General features: G+C 47.2%; 1 protein-coding gene and 1 non-coding gene across 2 annotated transcripts in view; both read left to right on the top strand.

The window, feature by feature from the left end:
- The first annotated feature begins 1,191 nt into the window (after positions 1-1,191).
- b4galnt4a (beta-1,4-N-acetyl-galactosaminyl transferase 4a) overlaps positions 1,192-25,702 on the top strand; it is a 102,759-nt gene continuing 78,248 nt past the window's right edge. The window contains exon 1 of the mRNA XM_076138783.1: positions 1,192-1,420. Coding sequence (XP_075994898.1) covers positions 1,279-1,420 — 142 coding nt within the window. The 5' untranslated portion in view covers positions 1,192-1,278. The remainder of the gene's footprint in view (positions 1,421-25,702) is intronic.
- On the top strand, positions 14,660-14,731 carry trnat-cgu (transfer RNA threonine (anticodon CGU)). The gene has a single exon. It is a non-coding gene; the product is annotated as a tRNA-Thr (tRNA).

The raw sequence follows: 25,702 nt of genomic DNA, 5'->3' as shown, positions 1-25,702 counted from the left end.
GCATCGCCACTAGCGGCGGATCACACTGTTTACTAGTTTCACCTGGAGGTTTGGCTTTTGCTGCCGTTTCTACCCGGACGACGTCGCAGCTACTTTGGGAGAACAAGAAGAAGAAGAAGGAGAAGAAGGAGGAGGAGAGGAAGATGCACCTGCCGTGAGATAACGGAGCGGCGTCGGGACCCACATGGACAATCTGAGCACTGGACACTTGAGTATTTATACCGAACCCTCTCCCGTTACGCCAGCAATGGAGCGTCCGCATTCTTCAACAACGCACATCGCCTCGGTATTTAACACGTCGCGGGGGCTTCAAACCAACCCGAGTGTGAGGAAGGATGACAGCTGATCGCCCCTCCTCTCCCGGGACTTGAATGAAAGAAAGAGAAAACGCGCTCCATCTGACCCCCCCCTCTCCCCTCCTCCCCTTCCTCCCTGTCGTCGATCGGAAGCCAGTGGCTCAGTTTCAGCTGTGTTTAACAATAGATGGAGCGCAGAGAGCCGCGACATTTGGATGATTGCCACCTTCACCTTCCCCTGATCAGGTTTCCTCCATACTCAGCCCCCCCCCTCTCCCTTAACCTGCTTGTTTACTTGTCATCTCTCTTGGAACGATGAAGACACAGAAACCTGCCTTTCCTCCACAATGACCGGTAACGGTTGTCATGTGTCGTAATCAGAGCTCAAAGTGGAGATGCTCGGGTTGGATCGACTCTCCTTACGGGAACTAAATGTCTCCCCTTTGCTCCGTGATACTTTTCTATCAGACACCAGGCTGAGGATGATCCGTGAGCGGGAGATCGAGTAATCAGCGTGGTGTTGTCGTCCGCGGAAGGCAAAGCTGTAAGGCGGATTTGCGTAGATAATCGCCCGGACTGCTATTTTGTTCCCCCTCGGTCACTCTTAGCTGAATTTAGCGGCTTTTTTCTCTTTTTTTTTGATCCGCAGCCTTTTCCCTGCTGCCCCGGTCTGGGAAACACACGCCTGCATGTGTACAATCCGCGCTATTCATAGGAAAGAAAATACGGAAACCGAGCTGCATTCATGAGCCATGACTGGCACGGAGATCTTTGAATCCCGATCTGAGGAAACGGAGAGTTTGGAGATGCCGAGACGCGCTTTTACGCATTAACTCCTCCAAACCGATCGCCGTTTTTACGCCGCCGCTCCCTCGCCGTGACTGGGAGAGGTTGGAGCGCAAACTTTATACAGCCCCAGCCAAACAGACACTGTTGTCCGGACCGAGTTTAGACGTTTCTACCGGAGGATGTGTGAGCCAGGATGCTGCGCTTCCCCGTGAAGAAGATCCGGAAGCAGTTTAAGCTTTTGCTGCTGCTGGTGCTGCTCACCTCCGCCGTGTGGTTCACCTACCTGCACATCAACCAGGGCAAGACCATCAAGCTGCACTTTAACTACGGCAAAGGTAAAGGAAGAACTCTCCTACCTCTAGTTTGTGCTGCCAAAATGTCTTTAAAAGAGATTTAAGATAGAATGTGTAGGGATATAAAACAGGTTGGACCTTAAACGCACCAGATGTTCTGACAAAAATGACAGTATGAGGTCACTCTAACTACTGCAAGTCCCTAAGGAATCCTACTTATAGTGTGTTTCTGATGTGTTCCTGACCGCCATGATGACTTTGACATAGAGATTTTTGTCCCTCAGTGGGAAAGAGCAGGTCTAGTCACACGAGGTAAAGTCACACAAGCACACACACACAAACACACACACACACACACACACACACACACACACACACACACACACACACACACACACACACACACACACACACACACACACACACACACACACACACACACAGAGAGAGAGAGAGAGAGAGGGAGAGTGAGAGAGGCAGCCTCATAAATTAACAATAGTTTCCTTCTCTGGGCTAAGAAAAGCACCACACACTCGGTCCATGTCGAAAGCCAGGACACGGCCTCCACATTAATAATCAAAGGGGTTATTCACAAAGTTGTCTCAGAGGTCATGGCACACCAGTCACACACACAGCCACACAAACACACACCTGCTGCTGATGATGTGTGTGCGCGAGTGTGTGGGAATGATGCAGAAAGTTACAGGAATGTCTCTAATACGATACGAACGAAGGTGTAATCACTGACTGCAGTGTTAAGCAGGGCGGATGGCCGTATAGTGTGTCGTCTGCAGCTGTCTGTGTAAAGTGATATGTAATGATTATGCCGTCCTTGAAGTTTGCACATCACACACACACAAACACACACGCACGCAGATTCACAGGGATCATGTCGTTGTCTCTGATCCAGCCGCAGGTTTTCCCAGTGACAGACTAGATTAAGTTTGAATGACCGACACTCCCGGCTTCTTCTTTTATAGTTTATGAAGCTGATGAATTGGACTATAGCCTCGCCGATTCAGCATTTTTGTTGTATATATTTTTTATTGAAGCACGCATTTGACATGACAGTGCGCTTACAGTTATGGGACATTATGGAGATCGTTTGTTATACAGAAAGAAGATAGAGAGAAGGAAAGAAGGTTGTATGATTATTATTATTAGCTATTTTCGCAGAGAGGCAGAGAGCCAGAGGGAGAGAGGTACAGTTTTTATAGGATGATGTCAAACAGTAATGTAGGCAAGTACAGATGGCATCATAGGCTGTGGTGAAGAAAAGAAGAGAAGAGAACCCAAAGACCCGACCCAAGCCCACATTCACACAACCCCGTCCTGGCCTGGGATATAAAATAGAATACCACATAAAAACAGTAACAGCAAATGTACTCTTGACCAACAAATCTGGCTGGGAAATTGTAAGAACCAAAGATGATGATGTCATCCTTTCATGTCTTCCCGTCTCCCACAAAAATCTGCACAATTTGTTCCTTGCCAACAAGACAACAGTGTGAATGACATGAGAAGCAGCTGATGGAGCCCTGAACAGTGTTTCTGACTAGGTTGGGATAAAGGGAAGTTACCAAGTCTCGTCTCGCGCTTGTGTGACAGGTGTTGTTTGTCTGTACCACACAGAAACAAAGCAACATATAGATAAATAACACAAAGCCTGAAAGCACTTTTGATCTGCTGACCGTTCACATTTGCTCTCTTACTTCTCGCTCCCCTCTCTTATTCAGCCTACACTTATTGCGCTCGCTCCCCTTGTCTGTCCCCTAAAATAGAGACGCGGACGTATTTTCAGACCACAGTCTTCACGGAAAAACAACAACCGGAAAATGAATATCACCCACTGTATCTATTTCAGTCATTGTGATTTGACCGTCAAACAACATAGCTGCCAAATGTGGGTTATAGTGTATAATAAGATTGTAACTCCCGTTTATATATTTTCCGTATTACTTCCTCATTTGTGGTTTCCATTTACCCGTCAGTCTGCATGTGTCTGGTGAGGCAGGAAAGTGTTATGCGGTGGCCGGCCTGTGTGTGTCTAATTGACCGTTTCTCATTTAGCTGGCATCTGAACAGGTCAGCTCACTTAACCTCTTATGAATAACATGTCCCCCCCCCCCCTCACACCAAGAGCTATTAAGTGAGATTTAGCCATTACTAGAAACGGGTTTGTGACGTGTGTAAATATTCATATCAGGCTGGCAGTGTTTCTAAGTTAGTGGTCAGCTCGGGCGCGTAGAGAGAACGTCACTTCGATTTGCTCAGTCGCCCTTCATCCCCGGGAGATTGTCTTATTGGTGCACGAGCGGCAGACTTATAAATAGAATCTTCTTTGCCTAAAGTGTCAAGATGAGGATGCATTTGTGTAGTTGCGAATGATTGTTTGTGCGTACGCGACAGTTCACAGCAGAAACTTTGAGATCACGTCTTTGGATCGGCGTCTTTAGAAAGACTGTAGATGGGTGGAGAAGTTCGGTAATGGAAGAGGAAACATTCCCTGTTGCCAAGACGATGACAGGAGCGAAAATGCTTCAAATATCAATGTTTGAGATGCTTACGCAGTCTGTGACATTTAAGTCTTTCTGTGTGCGGCACCTGCATGTGTGTTTCACAGCAGATGTGAAGGCAGCCGTCGTCACCGGAGGACGCTCAGTAGGAATAGTAGATCGTCCGATGCGTCATTGGTCAACGGTGAGCAAAGAAAAGCGTCTTTAGGTGTTTTTTATTCAGAAGTTTAATCATGCCTTGCACCAACTCGGTCGCAGCTGTATTGAAAAGGCCATTTTCACTCACTAAATTATTCAGTCCACAATGAAACTGTGTGATAGAGTCATTTTCTTTCTATAAAGGAGAGTTGGCAGACGACTCATCTTTTTTTTATTTTTATAGAAAGCAGAGAGGGAGAGGGAAGGATCCATCCTGGGACAGGTGATGGAGCACATGTAGCTTTAGGTGATAGGGTTTGTCCACCTTTCTATAAGGTAAAAGCAGGTTTGTTTGAGGGAGTTCATGAAGTTCTTCCTCACTGATATCACCTTAGAGCATAGACTATACTGTGTAAAGTTCAAATACTCTGTACGTTACGGACAAACGTCGCATTGCTGTGTGCAGGAATGCGTGTAGGATCATTTACACACACTGCACTCACGTAAACAAGCCGGGCTACTAAGTGAAATTAAAGCAAAACATTCACTTCCAACGCTGGAGCCTTTGTCAGTGTGTGATTGCTTCTCGGTGCATTTCTATTATTTTTTCAGGAAAACTCAGACATAACTATTGTAACTTTGATGATTGCAGATTGCCAGACGAGCCTTATTTAATCAGAATTTCAATGAGGGTGTGTGTTGGCAGGCAGGGTCGCAGTGCATATTCGATGAGTGCCACATTTATGCGACCACCCAGTTATACAACAGCCCTCCTGTTTCCCAGCATCAACAGGTCCACTGATGATGAGGAGGAGGAGGAGAGGGAGGAGGAGGAGGAGGCTGGCCGCTGCATACAGGCCTCTATTGATCAACCGTGATTGCACATGTAGAGGCGCAAACATATGCATACACTCGCCCGCCCCCCCCCTTGCACAAATACGCGTGTATGTCTAGTAAAATGACACACAATGCACACATACACTTAAGATTTCTATGTTGTCGCCACTCTCAGGAAGTCGGAGAGAGAGGAAGTCTCTGGGGCTTCGACAGATTGGCTGCTCGGTTGCCAAGGGAGACAACATATGGGGGAGAGGACCATGTTGTGTTGTGTTATGTTGCGCTAGCGGGATGCATGGAAATTGATGCGTGCACAGGTATCGCAATCATAAAAGCTTTGATTGTGTCGATTGTGTGGCGAGAGACGACAAAGCGAGCGCATGTTTGCTGTTCCAGGGTCGTTGTATTGAAATGGTTCCTCATCCTCAAACGGTTACAAAACAAAACACTCACAAATCCATCACACATCCAACTCCACGGACATAGTTACCATTCATCATTAACTTGGATCGCCTTTGTTCTTCTTTCTGAGCAGCATCGCCCTCAGGTTGGCTGGCTGTCATGGTAACCATGGCCTCCTGTGTCACGTCTCCCTAATTTTAGCTCTTGCGGTTCTCACGGTCGGTCGAGTTTACGTGGTTCAGAACCACTCTGCAAGGAAAAACGGTAACGGACACCGGCTCTGCGGACACACACACACACACACACACACACACACGACCGATTTTCCATGTTTATCATTTATTCATGCGACAATGACTATCATCAGTTACATTTTCAGATTTGTGAATAATTCAGCCACAAATGGAACGCGTGTTAATGGAAGGGACGAATTGGGGGGAAAAAAAGTCCCAGAATCCCTCCTGTAAAGGCAAATGAGTGCTGCTGTGTGTCGGTGGGATTTTTCTATCAGAAAGGGAATGTAGCAGCTTTTATTGGAGCGCTGAGCCCAGAAGGGTGCAGTCTGCCTCAGCTAAGTGGTTTGAGCACGTTCAACCAGGGACATGTGTGGACCCAGCTGGGCATTGCAGCTTTTAAAGATTGGCTCTGTTTAAGAATGCTGGAGCCATATACTGTATATATATATATGTGTGTGTGCGTGTATATGTCTCTCTCTCTCTCTATATGTCTCTGTGTGCAACTCTGAATTAAAGGAAATTGGAAAAGAAACCCTTTCATCGCAGAGAAACCTCAGTGAAGCATTGAAATATGGAAGTCTAGCCATTGTAATGCTGTGATTTGTATGCTGTTGAGCTGGTGAGGCTGCCATGTTTGTGATACAATATATATTCCCAGCATAAATCCATTTCCAGATAGAAGTTATTGCCGCAGAAAACCGGGATGTTTTCAGTGCCGCGATCATAAAACTTCAATTTGTGATCTTAAAAGTCGGGGCATCTGTCTCGGCTATGCTTGAGAAATGTTTTGATATAACAATATCAATATATAGAGACAGCGTTTTATATGAAGCTGTCATTTGATTTGAAAGGGCAGTGTTGTAAAAGTGCAGGGATGTGGCGGCGCTGAATTGCGGGGCGGCACATTGTTGCTTTGTGTTTGTGGAGCCCGGGGGGTTGAAGACGATGTATCTCCCTACAGCTTATCTGACCGACTCGGTAAATCTCTCTGTCTTGGTAATTCTGCAGCGTGGATGAAGAATGTCCCCACAGGAACTCAAGCTGCACCCTCAATGTGCTGCCACATCGCCACTGCTGGACTCGCCTGAGGGAAACAGAAACAGGAGGATTAGTAAGGGGGGGGGGAGAAGAATAGAACCTGGTGTGTGAACGTGCTCACATTCGTGCACGTTGTTGTCACATTTCTGCATATTTGCCCGACCATTACCCATCATTCCTGCTGGTCCGGTGCTTGATTACCATACTTAACAACCTCAAATTGGGTTCTTATCAACAAAGCCACATTTGACAGGAAGTTGGGATAAAGGCAGGGAATGAGGGACAATGTAGGGAAAACAGAACTTGCGGCTGGATTGTGTTGACCTCGGGGTTAATGTAATTTGTGTTAGCCTGCTTAATAAGCCACCATCAAGGTGCCAGCGCTGCCCCGTGCAGACGAGTGCTCTGGCCCGCTGCCACGACTTTGCCACAGGAGGATTTATCAGCGTGCGAGCGTGAGCAAGCATAACGGAGAGATTTAGTGTAAAAGTCAGAGTAAATTGTGTGTGCTGTGTTTGCGGGGGTGTAGGTGTCGGGGCGTGTGTCCGCCAGCGTACGCCTCCCCCACGATCTCGCTGCCGCCGCCGCCGCCGCCTGCACTTTAGCCCCAGTGTTTAGCCGAGCAGAAGAGGAAGCAGCTGAATGATGGCACTGTCTCGCCGCTGGCACTCTTTCCACTAGCAGGGAAAGAGGGGGGGTGGGGGGTAGTGGCGGCCACTGGGGTGTGTGTGTGTGTGTGTGTGTGTGTGTGTGTGTGTGTGTATGTGGTGGGAGGGACTGGACAGAAAAGAAGGACGCCCCTCTAATGCAACAGGTGGGTAATGCAGCAGGATGCGTGAGGAGAGGATGTGGCCCTGACCCAACCGCTAACCCCCTCACGGCGCACAGTGTAGCATTAATGTCATGTGTTTGTGTACACGGAGCAGTGGCTCACAGTCCGACGTGTCAACAATCACAACATGGGAAAGAGCCTTGCAGGTGAAACAGGTTTATGCAGCAGGAGTGTCTAATAATGGCACAATTACTCTGTTAAACAATGCCTTCAAGATTTAATTAAGACCAATTTCCTCAGTGGAGGCTCATAAAACCCACACAATTTGGACAATTTACTAGGACACTGCTGGGTAACGCAGAGGAGGAGGAGGAGGAGAAGGAGGAGGAGAAGGAGGAGGAGGAGGGTGTGAATCAGAGAGGAACGAGTGGCCTGGTGAATGTTAAGAAACGGGAGTGAGAGACAGCGAGACAGAGAGAGAGAGAGAGAGAGAGAGAGGTAAGGAAGCAGGGCGGGGCTGATAGGCAGGCGTAAGAGTGACGTTCCAGATCCTGGTCCTGATAAGATTTGTCAGTTCAGACCCGATCCCCGTCTTTGTCCCTCACCTCTTGCGGGAGGATTCGCTTTCACAGCTTCTCTGTGCAGTGCCGGCCTGTATCAGCTCTGGTGTCGCCTTACTGTAAGTGATCCAGACCACGCAGGATCTCGATCAATCATCAAAGACCGTGTGTGTGTGGGTGGGTGTGTGTGTGTGTGTGTCTGTCTGTGCACACAACCCGCTGCTGGTCTGAATAAGCTTTCTGTAGTGGTGTTTAATGGGAAAGGTCACCTCTCCTCCAGACTGGGCTGGTTTGTAAAAAGAGGAAGAGATTGATCAGAGGAGAGCGAATATGACCTGGGGGACAGAAGAGGAAGAGGCTCTGGAGACAGATACATGTTGGCTCCAATCTAATGAGGCTTTGTACAGGTTTGGAGTTACAGATATGTCTGACCCGCCTCATCATACCTGTTCCTCTGCATGTTCACACTCCTGACGTGTTTTGAAGTTTTTCCACGCTGAAAAACACTTTGAAGCTTTAATTCCAATGGAACAAAAGATGACAAGCATGTGACAGCGGGGCTGAGCCCAAGTGGAGACGTTCCCCTCTTGGCGGCATTCCTTTATCGTGGCATTCCTTTTGTGTGTTGTTGATACTTGGGGCTGAACGACAGTACATGAGAAAAGAGAGAGAGAGAGAGAGAGGGGGAGAGAGAGAGTGAGAGAGAGCGAGGGCCGCGCTGTGTCATTCTTTTGTTTTGCCTCTCATGGGGCCTGACCGGTTTGATTACCGTGCGAGTTGTTTTTGTGAACGAGCTCGGCCTCTTTCTCCAAACGCTGTCAAAGGATATTCCCTCTTTTTTCTTTTTGAGGAAATGATATTTGAGAAATGAGGAAAGTGAGCACTGTGTGTGTATGTGTGTGTGTGTGTGTGTGTGTGTGTGTGTGTGTGTGTGTGTGTGTGTGTGTGTGTGTGTGTATGTGTGTATAGCTCTCAGAGTAGCCCACCAGTGTGTATCGGTTAATTTTAATACCCGGATAATTCACAGTAATGAAATGGCTTGTTCTCATATTCAATGTATATAAAGTATTTAAAGTCTATAAGTATATAAAGTATTAGTGTATAAAGTATCCGCTCCTTTGCATCAAACACCAGTGAAGTGAAGTTGAGGTGATAGATGTTTGGAGCGTCACGTTCCTCTTAATTGTTATTGAGTTCTGCTCCTCACGGTCATTTCTCCAGCTTTGTTTCTTCTGCAAGCGTTATTGACAACTATTTCTCTCCAGTGTATACAAATGATTTTTATTGTTGCGACCTTCGTTGTTCAGTCGCAGACGGTAGGTTGTTCTTCAATCTGTCACGTCGGAATCTTAACTTACACGCTTGTATTGTTTTCAAAGGAGCAGCTGATGGGTGAAGGAGCGTCGCTGTGTTTTGCGTTATGAGTTGAACCCGTTCACGCTCGCTTTGCTTTCCAATCGCGGCGTTTGTCTGCTGAGGCACGACTGTTGGACGTTCCGTTGGCCTGTTTGTCATCCGGCTTGCAGCAGGTTGAATTGCCTCGGTGGAACAATCAAAGCGACGGCTGCACCTGAGGTCAGTAAGCTGAAATGGCTTTACAAACCTCAGGAGACAACGGGGGGGCGACTCACAACACACGTCTCGCTCTTACCGCCTCAAACTTTCCCTCCGTCCCTTGTCTGAGTCGTGACAGGGCTCCCTTTACTCTAAGATGGCTCACATTCTTAAAAGCACACCTGAGAGGAAGAGCATTGTACACCATGTCACCTCTGCCTCCTCCTCCTTATCCGCTCGCACCTTATGTTTACCTTTTCCCGCTCGGTTCCGCCTTCCTCTTTTCTCCAACAACAAACCTCCTCATCCACCCTTCGGTCCGCTCGTTTGTTTTCTGTTTTCACTGCGGCGACACCGGCCGGTCGTCAAAAGCGCGACTATGCAGCTCTGTTATTTGTCTGTCAAATGTGTTGCCGCTGTTTCCGCTGCATGTCCTGCGCTGATGGAAAGACGTTGAAGTTGTTTTTGCAGCGGCATGCACGGCTGGGCAGGGTAGCAGAGGCTTTCATCACTTTTTTTTTTTTTTTTTTTTTTTTCCCCTCTGACCGTCAGATCGCGGCCCCGTGTAGAGAGAATAAAGAGAAAAGTAGCCAGATCTTGTGGGAGCTTTAGATTCAGTAATGTGCTGCATTTAAAGAGGTGTTCAGCAGAAAGCTCAGCAGAAATACAAAAGGGGTCGGATCGTGTTACAGAGTCGCCTCAGCTAAGATACAAGCCAGACAGACAGACGGACAGAAATGTACCTAACAGATCCGTCCACACAGAATGTAATGCATGTAAGGAAGCGTTAGAGGCCTTAAATTGGGACCCAGACCTGTGTGAGTCCCGGGTCTAGTCTCTATTCCAAGGGATCTTCTGGCCCTGTGAAGACCTGGAATACACTTTAAGACAAGGGGCCACGGACCCGGCATTGGGGACTGAGAGCCTTTAAACGACCATTTAAGAGGATTTTTACTGACATAAAAGGAGATTCATTTTTGTTTTTAGATTCTGTTTGTCTATTTCTCAAAATGGAACAAAAGGATTCCATTTCTGGCCTCACTTTACAGAACAAATGAGCCCAGAAACATGCAGCTCCCACAGATGATCACCAACATGAGGCTGATTCTGTCATATTTTCAACTGTAAGGAAGAAGACACATATTTTTCACCCGTAGGATTTCAAGGTAACAATAGCAAAAGTCTGCCTTTAAAATCGGCCTTGGCAGATGTAAACACCCTCTGTGCAACCAGCCAGGTTGTGTTTAATATTGCAGCAGCTTAACCTGTGCAGTGTGCAGCAGGACTTTAGTCAGACACATAATTAAACCTAGAAAGAGGAGAATGTGACACATTGAGTTTAGATCCATCCAAATGCCGTCCTGCAGTCCAAGGCTGTTGTTATATCTCTGTCCTTCCTTTGAAATAAACCAATTTGCAGCAGAGTGCGGAGCGCTGGGCACCGCTACAGCGACACTATCTCCAACTTCTGGTGTTTTCAATTAGAATCAAGTCTAATCATTGGCACGACACAGTGTAACTCGCTTATTTTTCCATGATTCAAAGTGCTAAATTAATTATCCATGAAAGGAACTGTTATCTCTGCCTGCAAAGTCAATGTTGCTTCTTTCAACAGCTTGCCACAAACACGTCAATGCCCCCTTTTTCTCATGTTTGTCAGCTTTAAATGGAGGGGGTTTCTGTCATGCGCAGCCAGTGTCAACACCTTCTCTGCACCCAGACTGGCTGACAGCTGCAGGGTGTGAGCTGGTAAAGTTGCTTAGCTAATTGAATTTTCTTGCATGTGCACAATGACTTCACGTTGTCTTGCGGCCCGTGCTGTTTGCTGCATGATGTTCGCAGTCAGACACACACTTTCTCCAACGTGCCGGAGCGTAAATAAGGAGGAAACAATGAGAGGGCGCCTTTCTGTTCCCTCCCAAGTTATAGATGGAGAAAGGGATCTTCTGCAGCCGGGATGAGGACACACTCTCTTCTTCCCTTGCCCTCATTTTCTTCTCTCCTCCCTCTCTCGCTCTCTTTCTGGAGAATTGTAGGAAGGCTGATTTTATTTTGCCTCTTCATACTAAGCTGTTTTCTGCCCACACATTTGTAGGATGAAATGCACTGGCGGTGTGTAGAGGCAGGAGTAATTTGTTTTTCTTGGAGTGGTCTTAACGCGCGGCGGTGCTTTGAATAAAAAGCCACCTCATCAACAAACCGGGCCTCGCTGTTCCAAGCCACGTTCTCCCTGTAAAAGTGTAATTGCCACAGGCTGAACTCATTATTACTCAGAGGAGACAGACAGCGTGGAAGGTGAAGGCCTCGCTGGACCTAATGGAGGTTTTGCACCCGGCTGCTGTGTTTACACGCTCCAAGTACAGCAGCGGCAAGGAAACAGGGAATTGTGCTGGAAAATAATAATTCTCTCTTGCGGTTTCATTGAGAGTCAATTTAAAATGACAAGCAGAGAAACATTTCCCTATTTTGGATTTGGAGTGTGTGTGTTTTCTGTATGTGTGTGTGTGTCAGTCCCACGCTGCATGTGTCTGCGTAACTGCAGCGTAGGAGGAGAAACTAGCTGAGAGGAGAAACAAGCTTGTTGAAGAGGCTTTCAAAGACAACAAATCTGATGAATCGACTCAGAAATGCTGCATTAACGTCAATCTGTGATGATGACATCCAAGAACACGGCTTTACCTCCAAAACACATCGCATCAGATCTAAGGTGTGTGTTTGTTTTGGAGGTTTTGAAGCTGTGTGTGTGCAGAGTAGATCATCCTGCTAATGTGAATGAGCTGTTTCCTCGAGCTTTGCAGGTGAAAGCAGCCTTCATCAGAACTTACTCACTTCACACACACACACACACACAAACACACACACACACATTTTGATGTATCTTGGTGGATCCAGGCATATATTTCTCTGTATTTATTTATCAATAGATGCAATCTGGTTTGGTGTAGCTGTGATGATGCTCCAAGTGGTTGGCTTACTTGGTCGTGATCGAAATGTAATCATCAAGGTTCTCTCTCTCTCTCTCTCTCTCTCTCTCTCTCTCTCTCTCTCTCTCTCTCTCTCTCTCTCTCTCTCTCTCTCTCTCTCCCCCTCTCTCTCTCTCCCTCATGCATTACCTCACCCATCACTGGGTACATGCAATGTGTTTGTTTGTAAGACTGTAGCACCTGGGGCCTGCCGCTGTCTTGAATTTTACTCTTGCTAATGCTGGCACTCACACACACACACACACACACACACACACACACACACACACTCACACACACACACACACACACACACACACACACACACACACACACACACACACACACACACACACACACACACTAACACACTAACACACACAAACACACATGCACATTTGCCCTCTGAGCCTCATTCATGCACTTTCTGTTCATTTGCTCATTTGTATGCCGCTGGGGATTCCTATTTTGCTGCCTGGATTCGATTCCTTCCGGGGTTTCGCACCTGTGGATGGCATGCACGCGCGTCCACACACACACACACACACGCGCGCACACACGCGCACACGCTCACCGTCACGGACTGCATTTGCTTCCTATTTGAATAGCGTGCAGTCTGACTCTGAGAGCGTTTAGATTTGCCTCCTGTACTCAAGCTGTGAGGAAAATAGGCAGAGGGTTTGAGGGAAAAGAGGGAAATGGAATATCCGCAGACTTCACTTGCCTCCGGAGACTCATTCAACACGATGCTCAATATGTATGTTCTCACCTAAAGACCCATTAAGACCAACACGCAAAGACGTTACCGCATTACATAAAATAGAATTGTTTCCCCCCGCCATTAAAAAAGAGCTTTTTATGCGGCTGTTAATCTTGTGGAGCGCAGCAGTCGGATGTGTGAAGCGAAGTGAGAGAGGTGCTGGATTGAGATGTGCTGTCACAGGAAATCAGATGGGATGCCATTTACAGATGTGCGTGCAGGTGTGATGGGTAGGTGTGTGTGCGTAGGTGTGTGTGTTCAGAGGCCATTACATAAACCGCAGAGAATCTACCTGAAGCCCTAAACAGGCTTTTCTTCCGCCGCTACGTTTTCCCGTCAGGAATCTGGCTCACATAACCAAACGTGAGTCAGCGGAGTTTGATATCATGTTTTTATAGACACGTGCACACAAAAGAAGACGCGCACACCCTCGCAGAACCACAGCGGATCAATTCGTCTCTTAAGGAGGCGGGCGATCCCTGGCGGCTTTCTGTATGAGGGATGATGTTTCCCTGGCAGAGAAGTAGAATACAAAGCAACAGTCCATCAGCGGGGTGAAACGTTCACCTCCTCCAACTTGTAAACAACTTGAACTTTACTTTTTAAAGGACACGTATCAATTTGTGATGCCCATTATGTCCCAGAAGTCATTTTGGGCTGGAATTGACTTTTTCTTGCAGCGGTTTCCCTCCTCAGCCTGCTTCATAAACCGATATCCCCTCTTTTGGCCGTTACCTTCGTTTCCCCCGTGTGACTTCCTTAGCCTTCAGAGAACGGGAATCTCTGTGCTTTGGAGCAGCAGCAGCATCAGTGTGTCATCTCTGGAGCTGACAGATGGCAAACACACACACCAGTACTAGTGACTGAACCCAGCGAGGTAGTGTGTGTGTGTGTGCCCCCCCTGAGCCCGGCGGTGTGCTTTTATACACGATTAAGAGGCGGACTAGCACTCGCCTGTGACCGATTAACAGTCAAAAATACGATTTAACCTGCCAGTCTCCCTCAGAAACGTGGACAGCTCGTCTCCGCCTGTCCTACTACACCGCTGCCCCGGGTGACAACAAAGCGACCCCAGCCCCTCCCCCTGCTCCCCCCCCCAGAGAATGTAAGGCAATAACCTGGATATAAACCTGAGTTAGTTTGACTCCTATCGCACACTGTGTCTGGGAGAGGAGGATGACTGAAATCCTCTTCTCCGCTTTCCCCGAGAAAACATTTTATGTCCCAGTGAAACCTGAAGAGACAGACGGGAAAACCACAAAGCAGAAAGTGTGGCTGCGGTACATTATGTAGTAGTGAGGCTACTGTCTGTGGTGACACGGGTGACATATCCTATTTTAATGATGGATTCCTACCGGTGTGACTTTCACCGGGACGGAAAGGAAAAGTAAAGAAAAAAAGGGCCCTGCAGATGAGTTATCCTAAACTTTAACAGCCGAGACTTTTTCTTTTCCTTGAACCTGCAGAACAAGGATACATACGTGTCACGCATTGTGGAGACATCAGGCGCGGTGGCCAAGTGGTAAGGCGTCGGTCTCGTAAACCGAAGAACACGGGTTCGACCCCCGTCCGTGCCTTGAGTGGATTAGTTTCCTGTATGAGCACTTGACCTTGAACTTACTTATGGAAGGGGACTGGCAGCTTTTTAGTGGCCAGTTTGCCCCCAGGCCGCTGCCGAGGTGCCCCTGAGCAAGGCACTGAACCCCCAAAACTCCTCTGCGCTGACCCCTTTGTAATGCGTGTGTGTGTGTGTGTGTGTGTGTGTAAGAGGGGCATGCAAGACAAATTTCAGATTAACGTGTTCGCATGTGATTTGACCCAATAATGTTTCTTCTTCTTCGTAATGTATGTGAACGCTCATCTCACCCCTGCTGTAAACACACACGTGCACACTTCTCCGTCTCACTCCCACGAGCGCCGTCTGTCTCTTTACGTTGCTTTTCCCGCCGCGCTTCCTCTTCCTCATCGCTCCCCTGTGGTGTTTCCTCTTCAAACATCTGAGTCACTAACTGAGACATGTCGGGCCTGATTGCGATGTCAGAATAGTTTTCGTGGGCGAACACACACTCATACGGCCCCGAGTGTGATGCAGGCACATACATGCAGTCAGGCTGAAGCAGAATGTTTCCCTTAAGGCCATCTGGGAGATAAGACGTCAGGTTGAGTGTGTGGCTCATCAAAGAAATGCGTGTGTGTGTGTGTGTGTGTGGGGGGTCAGAGTGACTTTGATTTCTTGTTGTATTGTTTCTTAGTTACACATCAAAAGCGCAGACATCAGTGATGACGGAGTTTCTCCCCTCATTATTGGCCACTCCAGTGTTTTATTCACGATTAACCAGCGTGTGTGTTCACATTCAAAACACAGCACCAGGCACTGAAGAGATACTTGACAATGTTTTCCCCCCTCGTCCAGCAGTTATAGCAGCGTAAAGCACAGAGGGCCCTGATCCCCCCTGTGCTGAACTCCCCCTTTGTCCATATAAATATTAATCATGCCCCGTCCTTCATTAATTTATGTCCTTAACATTTGTTTGCAGACCATCTTAGTGAGCACGTCTCCTTTGATTGTGCTAAAGGTCTCTTTCTTTACGGCCCCATAAAGAGTTTGTTATTATAACTCAGCGGTGTGTCAGATCGCTCGCTGTCCTTTCTCATCTCTCCAAAATAATATATTCCCTCTCCCAGAGCATCTGACAGACAGTTTGAGAACCGCTGAATTCCCCGACTCATAATCCACTTTCATAATTCATAATTCTCCTCCCCCTGCCTGCAAAGAGTGCAGCAGACGCACGGGAGGACGTGTGCGCTGACATGTGCAGTCCAAGGTCCCCGAATTCTTCAAAACTTCCCGCAAGCACGACCGCCGATGCAAAACTCAAATGCGAGTGAGTGGTTTGTGCTATTTTGGTGACAGTAAGTGAAGTGCGGTCGTGATGCTGTGTGGGAGAAAGTGTTAAAGATTAACAGCAGGGTCATTTGGGCTCAAGGTGGGTGTTTAACCACTGCTGGGCCTCTGCTCCACTCAGGGTGAGCTGCAGGTACGGCAGGACCAGAGGCAGGATTAGGAAACTTATATCATTAACAGAGGAAAGAGGTCATGAATTTGTAATGATTTTGTGCTTGAAATGAATCTGGCTGGTTAACAAGTTGAGTGTTTCACCTTGACTCGGCATGGCTGGACGGAGAGCTACAAAATGCTGAAACACACTTTACACACTGGGTATCCAAACCTCAGATGCTGTAGTTAACACTCTTTAACAGCGTACGGCTGCAGTATAAGGGCCTGGCAGTCAAGTCATTTTGTCCAGCGACTAAACTGAGAGCCGGCCGCCTGTAGCCACAGCTAACACACCCTGTGTACACTGCGCAGTGTACACAGGGTGTGTGAGAGTGTGCCTTAAACCATCATGGATGTGCACGGGTCGTCTGGTTCATGCTAAAGGCCTGACGCTGCTGTGGCGTGTTCCCCCGGCCGTGCGCTCTAGTGTCCATTCATGGGTACACAAGCGTGATATTGAATGACACAAAGAGAGAGAGAGAGAGAGAGAGAGAGCTCTGATTTCCCTGCAGGGTGTGTGCCGCCCCCCCACATGCTGGGTGGCACAAAGACACGACACTGCCCACAGGAAGCGAAGGGCCCGGGCCCCGACTCAGATGATGTAACCCGACACTTCGGGGCGGAGCGGCGTGGCTATTTCAGTGTCCGCTCTTTCCTTCCCGCTGAAGCGTGGATATATTTAGCTCATGTACGATTCGATGAAAGTTGTATCGTTGGCACCAAGTTTAATAATACAGAAATGATCAACAGGAAAGACGCCGCAGAACAAAGAAGTGAGATCAAGGCTTTTCCTCCGGCTTCTGGAACGCCGGGAAAAGCTCGGATGAATTAGAGGCAAACAGCAGCCAGCCTTCTTCTTCTTCTTCTTCTTCTTCTTCCTCTTCTCCTTATTATTATTATTATAGGAAATTTCCTTTGGGCTTTTTAGTACAGAGCTACATAACGAGTTGAGGACCAGTTCATTGTTCTGCACTAAACAGTTTCTTATTTGAACCTTTTTAAAGGTGAAAAGGGAATTATCTGCCACAGTTTTCAGTATAGCTGTAATGTTTCAGTCCTAACAAGTGTTAACACCAGCAGCTTTTAGAGATTTTATTGGATTCTTTTCTATCAACTCTTGCTTTTACTAGTTACTGTTTTGTGTTCTTTAATAGCTTCATTCTAACATTGCTGCTTAATATACTTCAGTTAAGCGTGATTGTAATTGGCAACTATTGGAAAATCGGACCAGTGTGAGCAGTCAGGAGAATCAGTGTTGTTTGTTTGTTTACTCATCAAAGTTATGACAAAATATTAGTTCCATAATTCAAGAAGTAAATGACGTATAAGCCTCTAAAGTGCTTCCTCCCCTCCTCTGTCACTTTTGTTGTGTTAAATGACTCAACCCTTTGCTTTGTTTCGTGCATGTTATTGTGCTTGATCTTATGGGGCTTTTATACAGCTTCTCTTTACTCTTATTCATGTTTTGAAATCTATGCTTGGTGTTTCAGCTGTTTTCTCCCCTCTGGAGCTGAATGCTGCACCCTCATCACTGTGTTCACTCCTCTGTATACGGCGCAGAAGGAAAAATGCATTTGTGTGCATTCACAACTTTTTGATCAATAGGAACACCATTTTTTACCTCCTAAACTCAAACCCTAAAAAGTGAAGAAGAGCGCGAGGACACACATTTTGCCAGATAATGGAATTTTCTGAATAAAGTCATCAAATGGACGGAAAGTGTCACTTGAAACTCAGACACTCAACCTCTGTGAAAGCAATTATATTTAGCTGAAGTATCCATCAGGCCGTCTTTCTTGAGGAAGGAGCTGAACATAATATGCACAACTGCAATCTTACCAGCTATTGCTTTAGAATCGATAAATAAAAAATATCACATAATGTTCCTTTTTAAACCGCCGGCTTTGAGCCACACTTTGTCTTCTTGATATTTACTTATATCATTATCCTTCCTCTGTAGCACAAGGACGAGCTACGCTGCTGCTTCTTTATCATCCCTGATTAAAAAAATAAAAATGTTTCATGCGCTTGCTTCACTGGAGGAGAAATGAGAAACAACGGGCGACATCACCGCCATCGCTTCCAATAAAGTGGAATCTAATGCGCGTGTTTGGCAGCTGTCTTTCATTCGGACTTTTCAGGCTTACCGCTTTCAAATGTTGAGCTCTCACGGGTCCAATCGTGTGAGAACCGCATGTTCCTATCATACATCAGCCATAATCGTGATGATGTGTTAATCCAAAATGCTCAGATTGCGTATTAGATTGGGTTTCTCTCATTGGTTTTGCACATCAGTCCTCCACTTGATGCTTCTCCTCCTCCAGTTGGACTGGAGATAGAAAATAAAATAAAACCTCTCCTCTCCACGACATTTTCTCCCTGGTGCGTCGTGATGAAGTAAATCCTGCTCTGCTTACACACACTACACACAGAAGGAGAGATGAACTATGCAATTTCTGCACCCTAGCAGTTTAAGCGTCTGCCTCACACACACACACACACACACACACACACGAGTGTCGCGCGCCGCTGCTGGCTGCGTCTCGTCACGTTGATTACAAAGAGAAAGAGAGAGAGGGGAAGGAACGACGTGTCCTTGTGTTGCACTACGTATAAATGCTGAGCTTGCATTTGTGCTACTTTTTCTTTTTCCCCCTTTTCTGCAGAGGTAGCGTGCAGATCAATGGCTTTGAACGGCAATTTAGGTGTGAGCCAAGCATTTAATGAAACCCTGCCCACCACTCGGGCCAAGTCTCCTGATGCAGAATAGATCCTCTGGATACATTATAAAACCCCAAAACCTAGCCACCAATTACTCCACGAGTTAAATCGACTTAACTTGACTTAAAATACTTTCTTGCCTTTTCTTAAAATATGCTGAGATGCAAACGTTTCACCGTGACATTACAGTGTGTTGTTGAACTGTTGGGGAGAAGTCTGTGCCAAACCAATTACTTAACCCCGGACCAGGGAGGCAGAGGATCAGAGAGGCTGAGGACTTAGTGGCTGTCTGTAATCTTGCAGGGGAAGCAGAGAAGCAGCGGCCTGTCTCTAATGTGGAGACTCAAAGCTTGAGCTGCAGGGAGGCGGCTAGAGAGTCGGACTCATCTCTGTAATATAAACTACAGGGACCAAAACACACACTCGTACACACTCACACACGCGCGCACACACACAAACGTGCACGCCCGCCGGTACACAGATAATATGATTACCTTGATGCCGGGTCCTAAGTCTAGACTCCAAGGCCTCAGGGGCTCGATTCTGTCTCAGCTTTTCTCAATTTCTTTCAGGCATTATCGCATATACTGCTTCACAAATGTATTGTCATGGCGGTTGATAGCAGTTCTTTGTAGATTACACAGAGCAAAGAGATGCCCCAAAGCCACGTTTCCCCTCCGCCACCCCTCTATAAGCCGAGCTCTTACAGGGGCCACCGCCACACTAATGTGAATAAATGTCACAAATATGTCGCAGGGTTTCAACTCAGACCGGCATTTGCAGATTGTTATAAGATTCTCTGTCAACAACAAAATGTCAAAGCAACTGAGAAATGCCCGGCTCTCTTCTTCCTCCTCTATTTTTAGTTTATTGTAGCTACTTAGCACACAATGACATCACCGTTGAGGAAGGAAGACGGCAGACGAAGTAAGATTTATGGATGCTGAAGTGAAATAGCTTTATTCATGTAGTAAATGGTAAAAAGAGAAGTGTCCAGACTTGTAAATGGACTTTCTGGGTCTTTTATGTGTAAACAACAACACACTGCATCATGTCACGACCACCGAGTCCTACATTCTGATCTCACCGGGACATTTCCACTCACTTTGGCCCCCATGTGAGCACACACACACCCTATCCTGGCCCAGTGTCGGCGTCAGTTTTGGGTGAGATTGCCAATGCCTTTTATGAATGAACAATAGATTGGAGTGGCACAGTGAGAGTTTGAGCAGGATTAGCCCCCGAACCTCTGGGGGCTCATTCCAAAGCCTCTTTTGTGTCTGCCCGTGAATAGAAACATGGTGTCCCGAGATTGTCTGTCTGCCTGCCACCCGCTCGTGTCGTACACGTTGTCTGCTCCAATAATAGCAGGCAATCGATGTGAGAGTGTGTTTGTGTCTGTAAGTGTACAATCAAGCATTCTGGCCCGGATCTATTCCTGTGTACTTGCGGGACTGTCTGCATACTGCCGCGTCTTTGATACGCAGCGACTACGCCGATATCTGAGTAGTGTGTAAAGAGAAAAAGCTTCTATCTGTCTGTCTACGCCACTCCACTCTCTCTCTTCTTCTCTGATCGCGTGCGTGAATGTAACATGAACACAGAGAAGCACAGGGATCACACAGGGAGGACGACGCATCTGATTCCATTTACCTCTGTATGTTGGACAAATTAGTCCAATTGTTTCCATCATGGATTTCATTCTTCCTGCCTCTCTAATCAACCCCTTCATTTGGACGTCAGCACCAGGAAGTAAAGAGCATCCAGCTAGTCGTTTGGCTAAGAAAATACAGGGAATCAACTAATCACAGCGTCATTGTAAAAGTCCGTCTCTGCCGTTAATCATGTGGTGGAACATTGATAATTGCAGCAGATCTTCTTTCTCTCTGATTTTCTAAGGGCGTCTCAGTGAGATGTTGTCTTCCTGTCCCCGCTCCCTCGTTCTTACAGTGAAGGGTCGCAGTCGTAGCAGAGGGTTTAGTTGTGCGTGAACAGAAAATTACCCAGAGAAATCACTTTTCCTTTGTGTTTGAATTTAGATTTAGCAATTACCTCTTGTCCTCTATTCATCTCCGACATGCTGCGGATAACAAATGAATGCACGGCCGTGTGTACATCTGTCTGTGTGTGTCTCGCCTCTATGTGTGTGTACGCTATAGCGGCCCCTCTCCATCATCTGAGAGGTTGACCTGGTTTCTCGTGTCAACCACGAGCTCGGTCAGGGGTGGGGAGAAGGTGCTCCATTCATCCTGTGTGGTGCCTTGTCGACAGTATCGGTTCACCATTAGGTCCCGTGATGGATGCTTCACCGAGTGGGAACAGATGGGCGGCGGCTGCTGAGTGTGAAAATGGGCTTCATTTGTAGACATTCAGTCTAGAATCACTACAAGAATTCATTCATCCACAGCGTTTGATTTTATAATAAATCTATCGTCTATTTCCACATTCATGCCATTCCATTAGTTGCATTCAATCATCATCATAGACGTGTGTGTTTGTGTGTGTGTGTGTGTGTGTGTTTGTACGCCCCAGCACGAGGACGCCGCAGTGTATGCACGGTGCGTTCACTAACATCCTCAGTTGTTTGCCAGTGTTTGCGCAGATGAATACAAATGGAGTTGAGTTCCTTGTGGCTACAAATACTGTTTACATCCTCGCTGAGATTTCCTAAAGATCTCCGCATGCCTCAAACAAACGCCTGCCGGATCACTTCACAGCGTTTAAAATCACATTTATGAGGGCTGCGTCCGACAAAATGGAGAACTTTCGCTCCGTTTTAATGAAGCCACTAGCCCTGAGTGATTTGGAGTGAGAGTTGGTGGAGTTTGTCCTCTCTCAAGCTTTCTTTCAGGCTTTATTTAACTGCCTCCGTCGCTCACAATGCCTCTTATTTTCGTGTTGCGTCGCTGTCTCCTCGTTTGCCTCGAGCCATCTTCCATTTTGTCTCCTCAGCCCGGCCTGTTCTCTTCATTAAACCCCGGGGCTGTCGCTGAGGATGCACACCTATAGGAACATTCCCTCTGGCTTCCGTTTCCTTTCCTCCTCACTTACAGGCCACTCATCCCTTCCTTAGCCGCTCCCCAATCTGGGACTTGCACCTTTGCCGACTCGTGAGGTGGACCGGGCTTATCTCTCCTCTGGCAAACATTCATTCTGCTGCTGCTGCTGCTGCTGCTTCTGTCCCCCCGTCCGGTCCTTTTACCCCTCATCTACTCACTGCGCTCACCTCTCCACGCTCTCCTCCTTTCTCCCCTTCTTTCCAATTTCCTCTGCTCAAATGAGCTGTTGTGTACAGAGGAGAGTGTGTACATTCCTTATCGCCAGCTCCTGTCTGGGTATTAGGTGGGGGAAATGGGCCTGTAATGAAACAGAGAGTAGTGCTGTGCAAACACACACTCGCCAGGTTTTCTGGTGTGTGTGTGTGTGTGTGTGTCTACATCCAGGTGCGGGGCCGTGTACATTCTAGCATGTGGCTGATTAAGGTCGCCCTCTTTCTCGTCTCATTACTTTTACCATCCTCCTCCTCTCTCTTTGTGTCTTCCTCAGCTTCTGTCTCTCCCCATTTACCTCCGCCCCCCCACCCCTCCCTGCCTGTCTCCCGTGGTCTGGTCTCTCCTCCTTCGTCTCCTCCGCTGCGATCATCTTCAACCTTCACCTGTTTTGTTTGTTGGTTCTTACAGTTCATCTCTCTACAATGTGTGTTTATGATGAAGTCTGCATAAATATTTGGGGGGATGTAAAGAACCTTGTGTATTTGCACTGCATGTTTGTCGAGGCCGTACGTAAGTGTGTGTGTGTGTGTGTGTGTTTTCACTCTCCCCACTGTCATTCTCATCCACCTACACACCCTCATCCCTCTACAGTAGGCTGGGCCCTCTTTGCCTCACTGTTCCTCATGCATAGTAGATGTGTTTGGCAGCTCTTGCGGAGCGACACAGGCTCAGACTGTGTACCCCCCCCCCCCTCCCCCCGCCCCCCCTCCCTGGCCGCTTCCTACACTGCTGTGTTGTCTGGCATGGCAATAGAATGTCTTCTGTCTCTGCCCAACTTGTTGTTGAGAGCGGTTTCAGAGGGTGCACTCTGACTGAGCTCCCTGCAGCCCACACTCTGCAGCGGAATGGCTCATTGTCTCTGACGCAGGAGGCCTCCCTCAATCTTTCCACAGTATTTCCATGGGTGCGACAGCTTCCTGTGCGCCCCCAGCCTTTTTGAAATGCTTTGATTTGGATCACTCCTCCACGCCGGGCTCAAAATTGGATTCCAGCTTAATTGGATAGCAGCGAGCCCTGAAGACTGTCTAATACCTATTAAAGTGTATCAGATTGCTGATTGATTAATGGTCTGGTTTGCGAGATGGCTGTAATCCATGACTTACATCTACAGAGAGCTGCTATATAAGAGCCAACATGGTCTATGAATCTCTCTTTATTGATAATCAGACTGGGGTTGGTATGGGCGATATTGATCATAGGTCAAAGGTCGTCAGGGGAAGGACAAAATGAATCCCTACTCACAAAAGTCATTATAAATTGTTTCACTCAGCTGGAAAATGCTAATAAGATCAGAGATTTGTATCAGATAACTATATTAGAAACGTTAAGACCAGAAAATACATCATTTATGCAAAATCAATCATCATGTGAAGATAACCAATCATCATTCTGTATCTTGCCCATGTCTAATCAGCACATTAATCCTGAATCTCTGAGGAATGAGAGCCAATTGGAAGCAGAGATCTGGGCGGAGGTCTTGGTTCTGGCCCGACAGTAGATGCCGACAGTGGGGAAGCATGGAAAGTGTTGCTACGGGCAACAGATTGAAATATGCTCCTCTGCCTGCAGCTCGCGCCACGGTCAGCATGGTTGCCCAAGGCGATGGGTTTCAACATTAAATCCTGCTACAGGGTGAATGACTGGTTGCCCAGGGAGACGACTGAGCAGTGTGCACCCATTCTGGTTTAACATGAGCAGAGGCTGGGTTCATATCTCCGGATGACATGAAGAAACGGCTCCCTGGTGTTAACACTGCCTTTGGTTGAACAGTTTGACAGCAGTTGTACAATGTTTGTGTAATTTCCACGTTCACATCAGGCGTGTGTCATGAGTGGCTGCAAACCCTGCATTCCCACATTTCTGCATTACCTCATGTGAGAGACTTTGCCGCCTTCCATAGGATCTAAGTGGGTCCAAGTCCAAGATAAATCTAGTGTGTGCTTGTGTGGATTCAGTGTGAGATGGATCCGGGCCGTCCCTTTGCTTTATTACACAGCTTTATTATAAACCTTTGTGTCGTGAGCTGTGAATAAAGAGCTTTGGGCCTTTCTTTCTCCCTTTCAACTCCTTCTACCACCTTAAATAAAAGCTACATCCTTTATTCCAGCGTTGGTCAGGGCCGTCTAAGAGGATTGAATTGGCAACACGCCCTTGTTTAATTAACTGGATAAAAACACTATTAAATATATAACAGATCTGCAGTGAATGACATCATATCTGTCATTAAAGAAGCTGCGCTCACCTGTAGCTCTGACCTTGATGATCAAACGTCGTTGTCACAGATGGAGCTGGGAAAACAACACAGTTCAATTAGCTTCTGATCTCACGTCTGACTGTCAGTGTCTGGCTGACGCTTCCTTTGACGCGCGCCGGTCGCCGTCTTCGCTCAGGCATGAAGCAAGCCGGGCATCTGTTTAATTAAACACATTAAAATGATTTGGTTGCACCCTCTGCTCGTCCTGGCACCGCCTTCCCCGAGGATTCCTTCGTTTAAACACACAATTTGCCGGATAAACTGTCACAAACAATCGCCTTGGAGTTGACACGTTCCAGTTTATTCAGAGAGCAGCAGGCCGGCGGTGTTGGCTTTAATTATTTCCTTGCAGGTTGTGTAACTTTTGATATCGTTGGTGTTTGTTCTTTTCTTTCATATCAGAACTCGATGGATTCCCAGGACACATAGTGGAGAGTTTTCCGTGGCAGAGCTCGGACCTCATTGTGAGTCTAGGAAGTCTTCTCTGTCATGTTTAAACTTCCCAGTGGCTCCTCGGCCAGAGAATGTCACTACCTCTGCGGCTGGGGGGCTGACCTTTGACCCTAGGACCCTCTGTTTCGTGTGCTGGGAATATGGTGGTGCATCCATAGTTAGGTACGAGTCAAACCCTGGGATTTTGCAACAAAGCCTGCATTGTAAGTTGGCAGCCCTTTACTGTCACACTGCGGTTTATGATTGATGATCAGGAAGATGCTGTCTATAGATGAGTCACTCACACACACACACACACACACACACACACACACACACACACACACACACACGTATACACACATATGTACCAAGTCCTCATATTTTGCCTGACACAGCCTGTGTCTCTGCTGAGTCTCAGAGTCCTGGTTGAACTCGTGTCAGAGCCAAACCCTTCGCTCTCTCTCACCTCTCCTTTCATTTCCAATCGGTCACCTGAGATGTCCGTCACTCGGTTGTGTTCTTGCTTACGTGCACTGTGAACTGCAGAAGAGGAACACCGAGGAATCATTTACACTCAGCGTGGATGTGTGAGCAGGTCCTCCAGCTGCAGGCAGGGTCATCAGGTCCATGAGGACAGGACAAGGTGATTGGCTGACAGACAAGACTGCCTTTATCTGCTTGGGTTTGCTTCATTCTGTTTACTTGGCTGAATGTTATGACTGCCCATACTTTTATCAGCGCATATTGAATAAGCATCTTGCAACATAACAAGTCAGTGTTGCTGTAATTGGACCGTTCATTAGTGAGA

Source organism: Genypterus blacodes, unplaced genomic scaffold (genome assembly GCF_046128005.1).
Source record: "Genypterus blacodes isolate CSIRO-AG114 ecotype Tasmania unplaced genomic scaffold, CSIRO-AGI_Gbla_v1 ptg000015l_1, whole genome shotgun sequence".
In the NCBI taxonomy this organism is placed as follows: Eukaryota; Metazoa; Chordata; class Actinopteri; order Ophidiiformes; family Ophidiidae; genus Genypterus; species Genypterus blacodes.
Note: the sequence above shows the minus strand (reverse complement) of the source record. Positions and strands in the feature narration are given on the sequence as shown.